Genomic DNA, 19540 nt, shown 5'->3' on the forward strand with positions numbered 1-19540 from the left:
CAGCGTGACATGAAAAATTCAAACTGAGCCTTGGTGCATTGGATGGTACTGAGCCAGAAAATATCACAACTATGCAGTGGTTTTAACCATGCAAATACACACAAGTACTAGTGAAACAACACATTTAGAGTTTGTAAAACACACAAGACAGTCTATGGAAGTCTAACAATCCATTCAAAAATAATTTGCTGGTGTGTATTATTCATATCAGTTACACCTAATGAGAGTAATAATAAAGTTTAATCTATTTACCCAGCTGGCCAGCAAGTGCTTGCATGCATTTTGGGAGTAACTGATGAAATTCCGTGCTGAATGCTGCGTGTTCTACTTTTATGAATGAGGATACTACCGGACAAAAGTAAACATGGCGATGCCCATCTTACATTATAGATCAAAATCATTTATCTGTCTTTTAAATAACAAAAAAAAACTCACACGTTTATGTGAATTGGAATTTCAGGTAGTTGATAGGATAAGCAACGTGTGAATATTTCGTATAAAAACAGAAAAGCATAATAAAAGAAATACATCTGTCAAACCGCGCTATTGTGGCTGGTGTGTCACGTGACAAACATGACGCGTCACCACGGAAACATTAACTGTGAACGTCCTAAAATAATGATCACCTAACAAAACTCACTCCCTAAGCCAGATAGAATCTTTTAAACTCAGCAGTGAAAGGGTTAATAACAGAAGTAAAGCAGCGGTGGTCTAGTTTCTTTGCATTGCAAGACTAAAGACACGTTTTAATTCACTCTCCTTTTTTTTGGATCTTTCATTTTTCTATCTGTTGTCATGTATAGCTACACTGCAAAAAAAAAAAAGCTTTTCTTACTTAGGCATTTTGTCTCGCTTCCAGTCCAAATATCTAAAAAAAAAACATAAATCAAGATTAGAAAAGAAAAATGGCATGAGAAAATTAATTGATGCTTAAACTGTTTGAGATTATATCTCATCAAGATTGTTTTCCTTACCCCATTGGTGAATAATTTAGCTTGTTTTAAGCAAACAATCACTTAATTTTGAGAATTTTTTGTTTGTTTTTTTCAGAAAATCTGTCTAGTATGCATCGTGATTCAAGATTTTTTTAGGTATTTGGATTGAAAACAGGACAAAACTTCTAAGTTAGTTTGTTATTATTATTATTATTATTATTATTATTATTATTATTATTACACTTTCTAAAGATGTTAACAAATAAAGTTTAGAAAAGTGTTTATCAAATGCTGTTGTTTAGTTTAATGTTTCAGGCTGTTTTTGTAAACAATGCAAATGTAAAATGTCTGTGAAATTATGTTGTCATTGAGTTCAAGTGCACGCACACATCAATGTAATTTATAAAAAGTGACAGAATAGACCTCATTACTGTCAAAGAGAAAGCAACATCTTAGTTTTTATTTTTTAAGGTTTAGTTAGTAAATTACCACAGTATATATCTAGTTTGCTGGAGTACTGCTCAAATACTTATAATACCAGATCAGCAGATTCACTCTTAATTAGGATGCCATTTTTTACAGAGTTAGGTTGATTTGTATTCTCTAAGTATGCTCCATATGTATGGAATGAGCTTCAAGACATGCTACGTATAAAATCTGTACCATCTATCGCTATATTAAAGATATTATAAAGACTGTCAATTTAAAACAGTGCACCCGGTTGTGATATGTATTTTTTATAACTCTGTCCAATTTTGCTCGTCTTGACCAGGACTCCTTGGTAGAAGAGATATCATATTTCAATAAGACATCCTTGGTTAAATAAATAAATAAATAAATAAATAAATAAATAAATACATTCAGCATAACAGAAATAATTCTGCAATAAAATAGAGACTTATTCTGAGCTGTACTTATTTAAATGTATAAAAGAATAAGGGCCTACTCTGAGTTGAATTATTCTACTTTTATTAAAAACGTATAGCTGACATCTGTATTAAAAGTCTTATGTAGTAATAAAAAAAATAAATGTATTAGCTAAATAGAATCACCAAAATAACCATTAGTACCTAGGGACTGTAGTCTTTTAATATCAGATACATCATTAAATGAGCCTGACTAAATTAATTAATTAATTAATTTATTCATTCATTTTCTTTTGGCTTAGTCCCTTTGTTCATTTGTGGTCACCACAGCAGAATGAACCGCCAACTTATCAGTCATATGTTTTATACAGCAGATGCCCTTCCAGCTGCTGCCCAGCACTGGGAAACACTAATACACTCTCACATTTCCATACACACACTCATACTACAGCCAATTTAGCTTATTCAATTCACCTACATGTCTTTGGACTGTGGGGGAAACTAAAGCACCTGGAGGAAACTCATGCGAACACCGGAAGAACATGCAAACTCCACACAGAATTGCCAATAGGTCCAGCCGGAACTTGAACTAGAGACCTTCTTCCTGTGAGTCGACCGCCACCCCTATTTATTTATTCATTCATTCTTGCCATTTATATAGCCATTAGTTGCTAATGTGGCATCAAACAAACAGAAAGTCATGAAAAATCTGTGAAAATCATTGATTATTGATCACACTTGCAACAGTGTACACATGATCACTTCATTTTCTAGTTTTCACACTCTTACAGTAAAAAGGTCAAATTTATGTTATTTATGACACTTTGCATGTTCACAGTGTGTGTTCACAGTAGAAGTTTGAGAAGTGAGGAATGAGGAAAGTGGATCGGAGGAGGGGTAGATAGACGGACAAAAGGTTATCCATTATCCTCACTCTGTGGTCACATGTCTTGTTTTTATCCTATGGGCTGGGTTTTCCTGGAAGGGGGCACCTACTTTGTGTTGTATCACTGTCTCATGCATAATTCAGTAGTAGCCCACTGGCATCTCAAGTCAACAGCAACCACTTCAGTCCTAAATCCTTCCTCCATGAATGCTCTCATTACAAGAGCTTCTTCTCTCATACGCTGGCCTCATCATCTGACTCACTGAGCGCCAGAGCCGTGACTCAGGGCTGTTTGTTACCATCCAAGATGTAAGAAAAGGCTTGAGGGGTCAAGGGTCAGGGCCGCTCGCATCTGCAAGGTCTTGTTGGGGGGTGAGAAAGCAAGATGGGGTTTTCAGAAAGTGTCAGCATTCAGAAAAAGGGATGATAAAGGGTTAGATAACACGGTGATCTGTCCTGTCTCAGACAGCTGACACAGCGCTCACAAACACGAGGCCGCTGCTCTGGTGAAAAGGACTGCGTGGTTGTTTATCTCTCAAGATCTTTGGCGTGTTTGTTTTGTTTTCATATTGTGCAGTTTTTGACAGAGCTCTTTAAATAGCTGTTTGCTCATACAGGACTGTGTGCCATAAACAGCATTGTAATTAATCAGATGTGCTGAGTGAGGGTTCACGAGTAAAACTATGCAGTGCTGTTGCTTTGTTTGAGTTGGTAAGGTCAAGATTAGTGTATACTTCACCTTTATAGGGTCACATCTTTAAAACAAGTTCCTTAAAATATAGTACTCCCGATTCCTCATTGTCATGATGACATGAGTTGTTTTGGTCATAGGACATTTTTAAGTTTGGTCTGGATTTTTTTCTCAAACTCATCCTCTACTTTCTGCCAAACCTTTTCTGTCCTGTTCACCTTATTTTTGACATAAAAGCAGGCATGCCCATTGTAACCTAAAGGGATATTTCACCCAAAAACTAAAATTTACTCACCAGCAAGTGGTTTCATACCTTTGAGTTTTCATTTTCTGTTGGACGACTGGGATGATAAAGTCTTTTTCTATGCGGTGCATCTGCACAAATTATAATAATTTACTAGCATAAATAAAAAAAACAAACAAACAGTGTTTCATGCTTTTCCAAGTAGTCTAACAGTATGTACAGAAATTGAACATTCAAATGTAACATATCATGGTCATCGTTGTAAAATAATAAAAAAAAAAATATTAATGAATAATATCATTATCGTTAAATCTTACTAAATAATCAAATCCTGGGATGGGACCATTGCAGATACAAACATTGCAATTTCAACGTCAATGTTTAGGTTCACAACATTTTTCAAAATAGCTTATTTTGTGCTCAACAGAAACTCAAACAGGTTTGAGAAAAGTGAAGTGTGAGTAAATGATGACTGAATTTTCAGTTTTAGGTGAACTACCTTTTAAATGTGTAGAGATTTTTAGTCTCATTCACTAATTATTTTTAGCCATACAAAACAGAGCAAATTGTTACTCTGATATTGAAGACTGGTATTTTCTTATATTATTTTTCATTAAAACGTGTTCGTATTATCAGAGTGGTTTGTAGAGCAAGTAGTTAGACCATTATTTATTGCCATTTGTTTCTGCTAGTCTACTCTGGTTGAAAGTCTAAAGGGTCGTTCACACAGAACACGTCTTTGCATCTAAAAACATTAAATGCAGCGTTTAGGAATTGGTAAAAAAACCTTCTCTGCCCTGTAAACACCAAATAAAACAGTTGTAATCTAACTTACTACTGTAATCAGAAGCTGCAAAAGACAAAAGACTCGAACAGAGTGGTTTATATGTCTGTCAAATGCATTTAGGAAGAAAAACATCGGAGAAGTCTGCTCTTTGTGAATGGTCCCTATTCACACAAAAGAGCTTGTGCATTGCAAAATAAGATTGGATTAAGATGGATAAGATGGATTAAGTTAAAGTGTCTCAAATACTAAGAAAAAAAAAGAAAAAAGCATAATTTCTACGTTTTATGAAAGTAATGAGTAGTGCTTGCAGGACGGGACTTGATGCCATGTTGATAATTTGATGCTAATTGTGTGTAATTAGCAGGGTATTGTAATGCAGTTGCTAAGCAGTTCAGTAAAAGTAATTTATAGCATGATGTTCTGTGTGTGGAGAGGGTTTGAAGTGTGTTGGGTGTTTTTTAGCCCAAATCTGAGGAGTGCAGTGGAAGTTTGTGCAGTAAATGTTTATTTCTGTTTCATCTTATGCCTAGAGAAAATCATAATTATGGTCTCCTAATAACACATCTCTTCCTAACCCTCCTCCCATTAAAATGTATGTGTGTAGCATAAAGATTGCTGAAAGAAATTGTTGCAATTAAGAGCAGGGTTACACAGGTGGTATAATAATAGCTACAGGTTGTGAATGAAAATAGTTATTGATTGTTACTATCTACAATGCTCTCCGGTGTTAAACACTCCTCTAAGCACACTTTCTTTTTCCTCCAGGTGTGGCTCAGTGTCTGGAGCCGCTGCTGACCTCAGCCCTGCTGTCATGGCCTCAGCCCTCACACCATGCAGAAAGCACCCCTCCTAACCCTCATACCTCACACACACTTGCACCACACACCACCACACATGCGCGCAGCCATGATGACCACCTCCCACATGAACGGATATGTGACCGAGTCAGATGGCGGGGGAGGTACTGACATCGTGGAAGAGGGGGTGCAGAGGCACAGGGAGATGGCGGTGGACTGCCCAAGTGAGCTGGGTGCCCGCACCCTGCCCGTCAGACGCAGCGCTCAGCTGGAAAAGATCCGCCAGCAGCAGGAGGACCGCAGAAGACGAGAGGAGGAGGGCCGCAGCCGGCAGGAGCTTGACCTCAACTCGTCCATGCGCCTCAAGAAACTCTCCCAGAACCCAAAAGTGGGCATCGATAACCCCACCTTTGAGCAAATGGAAGGTCCTGGTGGCTCCGCAGGTGGTCTTCAGAGCCTCATCGCACCACCAGCTTTACTAGGTGGGTGTCATAAACTGCTAACAAGCACTGTTTGCAAAGATTGCCACTATAAACCCGCCCCTGACATGTGCAGAGCAAGCAGCTGTATTGTTTGCAGGTGTCAGAGGCATGTCCTTGCGTTTACTGCATCAAGCCTGCACATTGAGTCTGTTGTTGGCGGTGTAAGTTATGGCTGTTGCATTTTGGACATTTATCTTGTGGTAAATTTAGTTGGTTCCAAAGTGTGGTATGCAGTATTGCCACCCAAAAACTCAGCATACAACAATTGCACTATATACAGCTCTGGTGTTGAGTTATGCATCGCATATTTTAAATAACAGTGGGACAAGTTATAAAGCATTTTTATTTCTGTTTTATTTACTTTTATTTATTATTAGCCGAACATCTGAACACAGCAATTGAACAGAGATTAAATAACATATTATTTGATTAGCCTCTTGAAATAAACATTAGGTTATATTTTCATTTACAACTTGCTTGAAATATGTTTGTTTACTACTAAAAAAGATAAATAAATAATATAAAACTAGGCCTAAATATATTAATTTATTCTATATATGGCATATCCTGTTCTTCACTGGCAATGTAGCCATTAGTTATAATTATAATACTGCTTTCAGTCCCCATTTTAATTTGTCATTTATCCTGTCAGCTCTATTTCACTGATAAATGGATTAATATAAGTGATTTTATTTTATTATAAAAAAAAACTATGTTAATTAAATGTCAGTATTCAGTTTAAATTAGCAATCTTGACCTAAAACTGAAAATAGATAAATTAATACATATAAAATAAATGTAATGGCTAAAAATATAAATAAGCATTATAAAAGCACATTTATTTAAACCAATTTGGAATTGCTTAAAGTGTTAAATCACTGTCTCTGGTTCTATTAGTTAATAAAAATGTTTTAGTTAATTTTAGCTCAAATCTATTAAAAATAACAGCTACAACTTTTGATTAATTATGACCTTTTGAATATTAATTATAACTCAAATAAAATCTATTCTTTTTGAGCATCTTTAAAGTGATAGTTCGCCCAAAAATAAAATTGACTCGCCCTCAGGTGTTTCTAAAACTTTGAGCTTATTTTTTTTTTCTGTTGAACACAAATGAAAATATTGTGTTGAATGTAAGAAACTGGTAATCATTGACTTCCATAGTAGAAAAAAATATGATGCAATGGTTACCAGCATTTAAACTTTTGTGTTCAACAGGGAAAAAAAAGAAACTCAAACAGTTTCAAGACATGTGAAGTGTGAGTTATTGATGACAGTTTTCAGTTGTGGGTGAAGTATTTTTTTAATTAAGGTTAACTAAACCACGTAAGGTTAACAAATGGGACCATTTTTCTTTTATCTAGCTTATTATTGCAATATTATACTGTATAATAATAATAATAATAATAATAATGTATAAATAATACTCCTATTAGTCTCCACCATATCCAATGACATTTGAACTACCAAGTAGAGATCTGCGCGGGACTAAATTTTGAATCCCGCTCCCGCCCGCACCCGCCAGGTTTTAGCCCGAACCCGACCGCTCCCGCTTATATTAAGAATTTATTGTCCCGCTGCCCGACCCGCCCCGTTTTCTGGCCGCCGCGCCCGATCCCGCTAAAGAGCGGGGGAGAATAAAACCGAAAATCCCCCGGCTATACAGTCCAGACAGCCAAGCTGTCTGTATAAACACACACACAAGCACCAAGCAGACACACAGGCGTTTGCTGTTATATCAACTCAAAGGCTTGTAATACCATGTATCAAGTACCAATGTAATACCAAAAGGTTTTATATAAAGGTATATAAATACTGAGTCGCGCCAGCTCCGCAGCGCACATTACTCTCGGGCCGATTCCGGCGCGGATGCGGCAGCGTCGGCTCGCTTACGGCTGCCGCATCTGGCCCGATTGATTCGGGCCGGAATCGGGCAGTGAGTCCACAAGCATGCGGAGTCCGGCAGCCGGAGCCGGGCTGAGTGGTAAGTTTCTGGCAGGCGAGAATCTAGCCGGAACTGGCCCGAGTGTATTTTGCTATCTGGAAATAAGCTCTCTCTCTCTCTCTCTCTCTCTCTCTTTCTCTCTCTCTCTCTCTCTCTCTCTCTCTCTCTCTCTCTCTCATTCGCATAGCAATATCCGCGAGACAGCCCGCTCCCGTCCCAAATTAAACCCGTTACCGACCACTCCCGCGATTTATTCGGAAATTTATTTGCAGACCTCTACTACCAAGGAACATCTATAAAAAATAAAAAAGCCTTTTTGAATTAAATTCAGAGGAACTGAAGGGCACTTGACTGCTAAAATCAGCATGCATGAGCGAAGTCATTCTCACAGGAGGCAAAGAGCTGTGTTACTGATGACTAAGAGCATTCAAGAGTAAAAGAGCCACTGGACTTGAAGATAAATGAGGACAAAAGTCCATTTATATGCCCAACTATTCTAATATTCATTTTAGTAAAGTATCTCAAATCTGTTTTTCAGTATTCTTTGTTTTCTTCACACTGCTATTGCTCTCAGCATGAAGCCTCTCACTGGAGTTTAGTCCATTAGATCAGACAGACACACATACGCTCACACACACACACATGCGCTCGGCTCCTTCTGTGAATTCTTGGGTTTGAATAGATCTCCATTAGGGGAAGTCCAGCATGCATGGCAAGGAAGAACAAACTTGAGTTACTGTGGGGCACTTGGAGTTGCTGCAGAAAGTCATGGCTGAGGGATGTGTGTGAGTGGAATTCCTCAGGGAGGGAGAAGAGGACCCTCCGAGGGGGAGGTTAATTAAAAAGCCTTTTATGAAACATTCTGACCCAGACCACTATTGCTGTACTCCGTTTTCTTCACTTTTTCTTTTTGCTTTCGTTTCAAGTTCTTCTCTTTGCATATTTTTTAGACAGCGCAAAGTTTTTTCTAGCACTAAAGTGAGCATAATATATATCCTGTCAAGGACAAAGGCAACACTTAAAATATTTGATTTGCCCACTAATACCTCTATTAGCCACCCACTAAGACATTACACACCACACAATGAAAACACACCCACATATCTCACTCCTATTATGTCTCGCCATTCTCTCATTGCAAAGTTAGACGCTATAAAGGAGAATTATAGCATAGCCGAAGCTGGGTTCCTCAAGGACAGTGCTTAGAATAGGCGAATTACATCTGTGATTTACTCAAATGTGCGTTGTGGGTGACGAACAACAAAAAGCCTCAATGCGGGAGCCTTTGTGAGAGGCCGTGTCATCGGTTTTCAGGGTGAATGATTCAGAGGTATGTACCGTTGTTCCTCGGTGAAGTCACAGTTTCTTCTATTTTTACAGCCAGTTTTGGTTTTGTTTTTTTCCTCCAAGCATACCTGTCACTGATCTTATGGTCTGTGTTTGTACTTTCAGAGCTGGAGGACCTGTTGATGTCCCTTAAGCAGGTGCAGCATAATTTGAATGACTCTCAAAGTCAAGAGGACGTGGAGCTGGTTCTACAGCTGGTCCAGAAGCCTGACTTCCAGAAAGCCTTCAGCATTCACAACTCTGTGGCCCACTATATGAACCGGCCCAGCCCCCCCTACCCCCTGACGGATCACGCACAGACCCTGGCTCAAGAGGTGAGTGACACTTTTTATTTACTTACATGGATTGAGAAGGGCCTTGCAGTTTAAAACATTTAGTATGAGCGGGAAATGTAAATGTTAAGCACAGAGATAAACAAATGCTCTGATACATATGGCATCACCTTTTTAAAAGAAACCAGACTTGAAAGGTGAAGGTTTATTTAAAATAAAAAAAAAAACAAAAGTCTTTTTACATAATACTAAATTATGTGCAAAGAGCAAACATGCAAATAGCCATCTTTGATCTGGTGAAGCTGTTTAAAAAACTGTTTGTGGATTATTTGATTTGGTTTAACCTAAAGAGCTTATGACAGAAATATACACTCACCGACCACGTTATTAGATTCACCTTACCAGTACAGGGTTGGACCCCCTTTTGCCTTCAGAACTGCCTTAATCATTTGTGGCATAGATTCAACAAGATACTGGAAATATTCCTCAGAGATTTTGGTCTATATTGACATGATAGCATCACACAGTTGCTGCAGATTTGTCGGCTGCACATCCATGATGCAAATCTCTTGTTCCACCACCTCACAAAAGTGCTCTATTGGATTGAGATCTGGTGACTTTGTAGGCCATTTGAGTACAGTGAACTCATTTTCATGTTCAAGAAACCAGGCTGAGATGATTTGCGCTTTATGACATGGCGTATTATCCTGCTGGAAGTAGCCATCAGAAGATGGGTACACTGGGGTCATTAAGGGATTGACATGGTCAGCAACAATACTCAGGTAGGCTGTTGCGTTGACACAATGCTCAATTGGGACTAATAGGCCCAAAGTATGTCAAGAAAATATCCCCCACACCATCACACCACCACTACCAGCCTGAACCATTCATACAAGGCAAGATGGATACATGTTTTCATTTTGTTGACCCAGATTCTGACCCTATCATCTGAATGTCACAGCAAAAATTGAGACTCCTCAGACCTGGCAACGTTTTTCAAATCTTCTATTGTCCAATTTTGGTGAGGCTGTGCAGGTTGTAGCCTCAGTTTCCGGTTCTTAGCTGACAGGAATGGCACCCGGTGTGGTCTTCTGCTGTTGTAGCCCATCTGCCTCAAGGTTAGACGTGTTGTGCGTTTACAAATGCTTGTCTGCATACCTCGGTTGTAACTAATAGTTATTTGAGTTACTGTTGCCTTTCTATCAGTTGGAACCTGTCTAGCCCTTCTCCCCTGACCTTTGGCATCAACAAGGCATTTGCACCCACATAACTGCCGCTCACTGGATATTTTCTCTTTTTCAGTCCATTCTCTGTAAACCCTAGAGATGGTTGTGCTTGAAAATCCCAGTAAATCAGCTGTTTCTGAAATACTCAGACCAGCCCATCTGGCACCAACAACCATGCCATGTTAAAAGTCACTTAAATTACCTTTCTTCCCCATTGTACCTAATAAAGTGGTAGGTGAGTGTATTACTTGCCCATTCTAGCATGTAATTTTAAGTTAGCCATGATATTATTATTATTTTAAAACAAGGCCATACAACTAAGATAATATGTTTTAATTTATACAGTTCTGTTGTGCATCATCTTAATCTGAAAAAACGCAAGTTTGTTGAAAATGAATTATTATACATTTTGAAAAAGTGATGTGTTTTATTCATTTAATTGCACAGAATATTTGATTGTGGATTTGTGTGAATTAAATAAATCAGAGAATAAAAAAGGACAATACAGAATTTAAGCAAAAGTGGATTTTATAGGGCCCTAACAAAGAAAGTTTATTTTGTGAAGTTTTATTATAAATTAAGATGTTTAAACTTTTTCTTCAGTTGTAACAAACACATGAGAAGCATTACTTTCTGCGTTAAAGTTGACTTATTACTTAATTTAAAAACAAAATTGTTTTAATAAATTTGTGAAAGGCAGCACGGTGGCGCAGTGGGTAGCGATCTCGCCTCACAGCAAGAAGGTCTCTGATTCGAGCCTCGGCTGGGTCAGTTGGTATTTCTGTGTGGAGTTTGCATGTTCTTTCCGTGTTGGTATGGGTTTCCTCCGGGTGCTCCAGTTTCTCCCACAAGTCCAAAGACATGTGCTATAGGTGAATTGGGTAAGCTAAATTGTCCGTAGTGTATGTGTGTGAATGAGGGTGTATGGGTGTTTCCCAGTGATGGGTTGCGGCTGAAAGGGCATCCGCTGTGTAAAACACATTCTGAAAAAGTTGGCGTTTCATTCCACTCTGGCGACCCCAGATTAATAAAGGGACTAAACCGAAAATGAATGAATGAAATTTGTGAAAATTATTATAGTGGCCATATTGCCCAATCTCATGTACACTACCTTTCAGGTGTTTTAGGGAATTTTTAGAAGATTATAATTATCTAATTTAAAAGTAATGCATTTAGTAGATCATTGATGTACAGGAACATTTAAAAAATGGAAAATGGTTATTTAGATTTTTTAAATAATTTTTCACTATTTTAACTGTATTTTTATGGATCTTTTTGTTTTGTTTAGCATGTCAATAATAATTCAACAATAAAGCAATTTGACCAAATCCAAATGCAAAATATTTGATGTGTGACAAGCAAAGTAACAATGGATATTTTTAAATCAATTTGAAGCATGCGTGAAGAGCTGCAAGACAGGATCTCTCTGTAGCTGTAATGTACCTGATTTGATGTTTGATGCTTACACTTGGTTACTAATTTTAGAAACACTTTCACAAAGTGAGAGAGAGGTGAAATGACACTTTGCCAAATGTGTTTGTCCTTAACTATTCTTTAGTTGATACTTAACTGAATCTGTAACACAGGAAATTTATAGCTTGGAAATGATTAACGTCAAAGCACAATTAGGACAAGAGGATTCAGAGCATTCTCAACAACAAAAGGACAATTAGCAGACTGGCAAACAGAGAAGCATCTGTCAATTAGCAACGGATTAATCAACCTGGAATTTTTTTTTTTTTTGCGTGGAAAAACACTGCAAATGTAATGTCAAATATTTTTGTAATTATATGATTATATGCCTTTACACACATTAAGCTACTACATTTCTGCATGTAGGTGCATGTTTGTTGTTGTTGATATTAACAAGTGGTTAGGAAAGTTGATGGAACATTAAGTGATTAGTTAACACACCCCACCCAAGCCTTTTTACTAAAAATAGAGTGATTATGCCACTCTCAGGCTCCTGTTTACCCGTCTGTTAAATATCATTAACCTGTCCGTAATCTGGGAAAAAACATGCACATTGACATTTCATAAAGTTATGTCATTATCATGTGATTAATAGCTAAGGGTTAGCGGCTGATTGGCTGAAGGCACCACACCTAAGTCTGTTTATATCCTAGTGGTTAGATTTGTTTGGTAAATCGGATCAAAAGTAGACAAGGCAGACACATTCCTGTTTGCTCCTGCTGTTTAATCCATCCGTTTTCTTCACTTGTAAACACGTTTCTGATGCCATTGATGGGAGGATCTGTGAGCAGGCATATGCATTTTTTCTTCCTTTTTTTCCCTCATTTCTGTGAATTACTTTGAGCTTTTCCTAGCTTTAGAATTTTATGTTTTTTTATATATCTTTTTTTTTTTTAAAACATCAACATATCAATTTAATTAAATTACATTTTCCCGCGTCATGTCTTTAAAAATATTAACATTTATTTTACTCCAGTATTTTAAATGGTGCTTCTGCGCTCAATATGGGAAGAAACACTAGCTGTGCATATAACCCAGTGCTCCCATTTTGTGTGTTAACTGATCCTTCTAAAATCAATAAATGTGCTGATTTGACATCTAAGACGCATTTGTTTTATAAGGGGAAATTTTTAATTTCTTATTCCTAGATGAAAATATTATTCTTTTATTCCTTGATGAATAGATTTTTTAAACAGTTATCCTTTGTGTTATTAATAAAAACGCTTTACTGCTTTGCTACGTTGTTAGATTCATTGCATGGCTCCTGAATAACGGCCAATCCACACAGGCTTAAGCATGGGACTCAGCGATTATTGAAAAGTAATCAAAATCGGCATTCAGAATCTATAATCCATCAAATTTTTTCAGGTCAATTTTTTTCAATTATTTTCTTTAAAAAAAAAAAGATTGTTGGTTTCAGGCAGTGTGTGTTTTAATTTCCAGTTTTAATAAATAATTAAAGATTATAGATAGTATTTGTTTCCTTTAATTATTTTAAAATCAAGTGATGCATCCTTCATTTGAAAATCTCTTACTTGTAACATGAGAGCATATTTACTGTGCCAAACTTGTCAGTGAACTATAAAGGCAAATGAAATAAATAAAATAATCGTTCATTAATCGTAATAGAGTTAAAGTGATTTTGATTTTAGGCCAAATCGCCCAGCACTACTGCCCAATGGCCTGGGGCCAGCATCAGAGATGCTCGGGCCAGTAACAATCCTGTCTACTGTCCCGAGCATCTCTGACGCTGGCCCCAGGCCATTAAGTGCTGGGCGATTTGGCCTAAAATCAAAATCACTTTAACTCGATTACGATTAATGAACGATTATTTTATTTATTTATTTTATTGCGCCAGTGCTGCCTTGTCACTAAAGTTTTATTTTTAATTAATGCAACTATTTGTCAATTGCGTGCAAATACAGTCTCAGAGTCGAGAAACAGTTTGTGCTTTTAAGCTTTTAAATTCAACCTTCTTTGTGATGTTGTAAACACCATATTACTTTACAGCGAAGAGACTGCAACATGGTGGCAACATCAAATTATGAGGCTAAAAGAAAACATTTGTTTTTAACTTCTTAAAAACAGATATTTACGTGGCTACAAAACAACGAAAAAAATGAAGCAATGTCTTGCACAGTTTGCCGTCAGTTTGGCAAGTCAGCCACCTTATTTTAAATAATTAAGATCTGCAATAAAATACCTGCACATTTTCCATACTGTTCTTTTTGTTTGCATAAGACTTTTGCTCATTATACATTTAATAACATTTAAAAAATATTTAAATTCTGCATTCACAGACGTTATTTTTGACACATTATTTAACATATAAGAAATAGCTATTAACTTTTTTTTTTGGTGGGGCCAGTGAAAATTTTGGCAGGGCTAGTAAAAATCTCAACCACTGCTCAGATTGGTAGGAAATCAATAAATCCATAGTGTTGAACCTTGAACTCCTGGTAAATCATTACATCCCTACTGGTATAAGAACATTGTTGTGTAAAATGTAAGTTAGGTTTGAGTTTAAATCCCTTCTGGTTAACATGCTTCAATGACACATGTCTTAATTTTAAGGAATATATCAGAAGGCAGTGGTTAGTTGGCCTTTTGTGGCTGTTTTTGAATGCATTTGATCACATGAGGGCTTACACTAGGAAAACTGTCCATTTAAATGCATGGTGAAAGGCTTAAAACATTGTTGTCCCTATTTATCAGTTGTCCGTTTGTGATTAGATTGCATCTTATGAGCAGTCATTTGAGCACTGGCTGAACAAGTATGTGCACAAATGAAGATGATGTTTGATGAAAAGGCTCTTTAGTTGGAGTCAGTGTTGTGTGAAGTGCTAATGAGAGCCTGATAAACTCATGGTTGTTGTTTTTAGTTCTCTCACACAGTGCAGGACAATACTAGACAGAGAGCCGCTCTGTCCTCAGCATTCATTAAGACCCAGATCCACTGACCTGTGCTCTGCTCTCACAGTAAAAGCCTCTCTCATGGGGCAGGTTAAAAACTATTCAAAATGCGGACACATCTTTTACATAGCTTGATGATCTTCTTAGAAATACTGTTTTTGTTCTCCAAAAATTTCCTGTATGTTCTCCATCAGATTGAACACGGTAGATTGTAATCACTTGTTGCCAACAAAACTTATTCCAAGTTCTCATTTGCTTTGGATTTGTACAGCTTTGTATCATGGGGTCAGAAGCCTATTTTCTACATTCATAACCTGAAAGTAAACATCTTTTCCTGTTTGGTGCAGTGCAGAAATCATATGGATCATTACCTATTCATTTAGCATTATAGGATTGTATGACAGTTGCATAATATATTATGTGTAGGTCTGCCATGATATCTATTTTTTGTTGTACGAAATATTGCACCAAAATAGATTGCGATGAATGATATTGACATTTTTAAAGACTATTTTATGCCACTCAGGGCTCGAAATTAACTTTTTTTATACTTTGTTACACCGGTGTTCCCAACTTTAAATATTTAGGAGTACCAGAAAAAGTTTAGGAGTGGTAGAGAAAATTATACACACGGTAGAGAAAAATCATTGAAAAAATTGACTTGGAAAATTTTGATCGATTATAGGTTCTAGATGTTGATTTTGATTACTTTTCGATAATCGCTCAGTCCCATGCTTAAGCCTGAGCAAGAGATTTCCAAATGAAGGATGCATCACTTGATTTTAAAATAATTACAGGAAACAAATACTATCTATAATCTTTAATTATTTATTACAACTGGAAATTAAAACACACACTGTCTGAAACCAACAATCTTTTTTTTCTTATAAACACACTTGCATTTGACCCTGTAAATCAGCCTTAACAGAGCGGTAGGGAAAATAATTGAAAAAAATTGACCTGAAAAAATTAGATGGATTACAGATTCTGAATGCAGATTTTGATTACTTTTCGATAATCGCTCAGTCCCATGCTTAAGCCTGTGTGGATTGGCCGTTATTCAGGAACTATGCAATAAATCTAACAATGTAGCAAAGCAGTAAAGCGTTTTTATTAATAACACAAAGGATAACTGTTTAAAAAATCTATTCATAAAGGAATAAAAGAATAATATACTCATCTAGGAATAAAAAATGAAAAGTTTCCCCTTTATAAAACAAATATTTCTTAGATGTCAAATCAGCACATTTATTGATTTTAAAAGGATCAGTTAACACACAAAATGAGAGTACTATGTTATATGCACAGCTAGTGTTTCTTCCCATATCGAGCGCAGAATAGCCATTTAAAATACTGGAGTAAAATAAATGTTCATATTTTTAAAGACATGACGCGGGAAAATGTAATTTAAAGCAGTGCGTTTTGTACATTCAGAGACCCACTTTATATTGTATACCAATTAGGCAGTGGAGATCATTGATTTTTAAAGAAAACAGATCTTAAACGCTCCAATATTGTAACTGCATACAGTTCACTGGAAGCGCTTGACCCAGGTTTCTACAAAATGAAAAGTCCTTCTGCATACTTCTGCATACCGTATTGCTACTGAAAAGGCTACGAAAGCGATAAAATTACAATTAATAATATATTATAACATAAACTGTAATTTTATTTTTTAATATTACTGGTTTTACTGTGTTTTTGATTACATAATTGCAGCCTTAATGGCTATAAGTGCTTAAAAAAATACTCACCTTAAACTTTTGAACAGCAGTGTATATATTGTACACATTTTGCCAGATGTGTTTAGGTCAATTAAGCATCTTTCGTATTTTGTCTGCATAGGTGGAGGTCATGGTGCAAAACAGCTCACACAAGGAAGGACTTGAGCTAAGCAGCCTGCTCTCAACGTCCCACATGCAGGTGTGTCTCCATCGCACGCACGCAAGCACGCACAAACACACACACGCACACACATCCCTCTATACTGCTGAAGCCCATAGCTAAGATCACAGTGCCTGTCCAAGGGCTCTTTGAACTCTATATCATGACATAAGGGTCAGACTCATGTCAGCTCTGCAAAGCACAGTGGCTTTAATCCTGAATGTAACCAATCATCTCTGGCTCTCTCCATGTCCTTCAGGCGCTCATGATGGCACATGACAGCGTGGCTGAACAAGAGATGCAGCTGGAGCCTCTTGTTCCTTCTGTCAATGCAAGCGAGACTCTCACCCAGTGGGGAGGAGAGACTGTCAAAATTGTACGGATTGAAAAAGCCAAGGACATCCCATTGGTAAGGAATTCTTTCAGTGCCGCTTCCCAGTTTATTGTGCCCTACTAGACTTCTGACCCATGTTTAATTGACTGTGCACATGCCTATTAATACAGGGAGCGACTGTTAGAAATGATATGGACAGTGTGGTCATCAGCCGGATTGTTAAAGGGGGGGCGGCAGAACGCAGCGGCCTGCTACACGAAGGAGACGAGATCCTGGAGATCAACGGTGTGGAAATCCGTGGCAAAGATGTCAACGAAGTCTTCGACATCCTGGTAAATATATATTTATTTTATTTTAATACAATTTTGGGTAACACTTTATTTTGATGGTCCGTATTGCACGTTTGTTGACTAAAAAGATGCATTGCAGCTACATCCCAATAACTTTTCATTTGAGTATTAGTAGACTGTCTGATTAATAGCTGTTGATACTGCTCCTACAACAGACATTTACCTGACTATAAGAAACTTTGCTAGTACATGTCCACGTACACTAACCCCAACCCCAAATTAACAATCTACTTATAATCTATTGAGAATTAGTTGCATGTAGGTGCAATGTAACTTAAATTCAACAAAATTTGTTAAAGGGACCATCAAAACAAAGTGATGTCCAATTTTGTTTAATAAAGGTGCAGCATGTAGGATTGAGTGGATTTGACTGAAACAACTAGTGGTTGAACTAAGTATTGTGGTCCAAATTCAAAATATTGCTGTTTTTTTTTTTTTTTTTTTTTTTTTTTACCAAGTTACACTTGCTCCAATGTGACGCGCATGCATGTTTCCATGCTGATCAAGAGCATGCCTGAAAGTCAAGCTGATCGACTGTTTACGTTTGTAATATTGCAATTGTTTGCAAAATAAAAAACACCTTATGTGGATTTTTATAACTCTGAATCTGAGTCTCATTTTGGAGGCTGCTACTGTCTAGGGATGCACTGATCCCAATACTTGGATCGGTTATTGGTTTAATAGAGCATATTTTTGATGAATCAGGTATCGGCCAACCTATCCAAGTCCGATCTTGTGCGTGCTCTATATTCTGTGTAATTTATAAGCCAACAAAAGCTATGAAGCTAGCCTATTATACAGGCCTAGAAAGTTGTCATGTAGGCCTACTATATCCCAAATATTCTGAAGCCATTCTATAGCGTAACAGAAGTCCAGGTGAATATTCAAGTGAATTCAAATTCATGTTCAGTTTAGTGCTTCCTGCAGCTGTGCCTATCAATCATTTTCCGTTCATTCACAATTCAAATTGATTGTCACGTTCATGACAACTTAAAAAACTTTCTCCAAGACAATTGGTTATAAGTAAACGGTGGAGAAATGCATTTAGTTTTGCATTAAATGGGTTCATTTTGAGATGTAACAAGGATTTCATTGCCGTTTCTAAATGATGTTGCGCTGTGTCTGTTAGATTAGCAGATCGCATTCGCAAAACTGGAGCAAAGAGGGTTATTGCCTGCTCTTTACACGCAAAGTAGGCCTACCTGAAAATTTAAATTAGAAAAGGCTCAATATTACACTGAACAGATCCTCAACACACTGACTTCTTCGCTTTGTACTGCTAAGATTTGAAGTGTCCCGCAAATACCGTAGGGCTGCATGCTGTGTCTCAGTGATGCATCAAGCACTTCATTCACGCACTGGCTACGCAGATGCGACGTGCACCTCTCTGTTAAATTATTCTGTATAATCAAAAGTTTCTGTTCTCTCATCTTTCCGGCTGAGTTTATTCTTCAGAGGGGAGACTATCAGTGCTTTGAATAGTTTGTAAAGCTTGGCTCATTGTGGTCTTTGTAGTTGATTAAATTAATAAAAAATAAAAACTGACGGACACAATATGGATAGTAAATAAAAGAAAATTATTTTGCCTAATTTAGGCTACTCTGAAACTGTGAATATTTTATTTTAATTTTAATTATGTTAATAGTTCATTTAACAGACCAGTTTTGATTTAGGGTCAATAGTGGTAGCCTACAGATTTCAAAGAAAAATCTTAATATTGAAAAAAAGAAACATAAGCTGGACCACAGCAGATCAATGTCATGACGAATGCTCGAATAATGTAGCCTAGGTCAGAGGTTTTTAAAGTGGGGGTCGGGACCCCCCGAGGGGTGGCGGGACAATGAAGGGGGGTCACCTGGTGAGTTTCAAAAATCAATTAATTTTTATTAAACCTTAAGACTTGTAATTTATCAATAACCTACTAAAGAGAACAAAATAGTCGTTTATAGTTACTATAAACTATATAGTTACTATAGTAGCTTATAGTTACTAGTTCTATTGGATTGCGACCTCAGAGAATATTGGGGGTCATGAGTCACTGGCATTGTCATTTTGGGGGTCGCGGGCTGAAAAGTTTGGGAACCCCTGGCCTAGTTCACAGCAAGCAT

The 19540-nt window shown here is 37.1% G+C and overlaps 1 protein-coding gene across 2 annotated transcripts in view; it reads left to right on the top strand.

Moving 5' to 3' along the window:
• The window catches only part of pals1a (protein associated with LIN7 1, MAGUK p55 family member a), a 55706-nt gene that overhangs the window by 24085 nt on the left and 12081 nt on the right, over positions 1 to 19540 (top strand). For both annotated transcript variants that reach the window (XM_009293174.5, NM_194363.1), the window contains 5 exon segments: positions 5175 to 5688; positions 9086 to 9294; positions 16710 to 16787; positions 17008 to 17157; positions 17253 to 17414. In XM_009293174.5, the coding sequence (XP_009291449.1) occupies positions 5241 to 5688; positions 9086 to 9294; positions 16710 to 16787; positions 17008 to 17157; positions 17253 to 17414 (1047 nt within the window). In that variant the 5' untranslated portion in view covers positions 5175 to 5240.

This window comes from Danio rerio, chromosome 17 (assembly GCF_049306965.1).
Source record: "Danio rerio strain Tuebingen ecotype United States chromosome 17, GRCz12tu, whole genome shotgun sequence".
In the NCBI taxonomy this organism is placed as follows: Eukaryota; Metazoa; Chordata; class Actinopteri; order Cypriniformes; family Danionidae; genus Danio; species Danio rerio.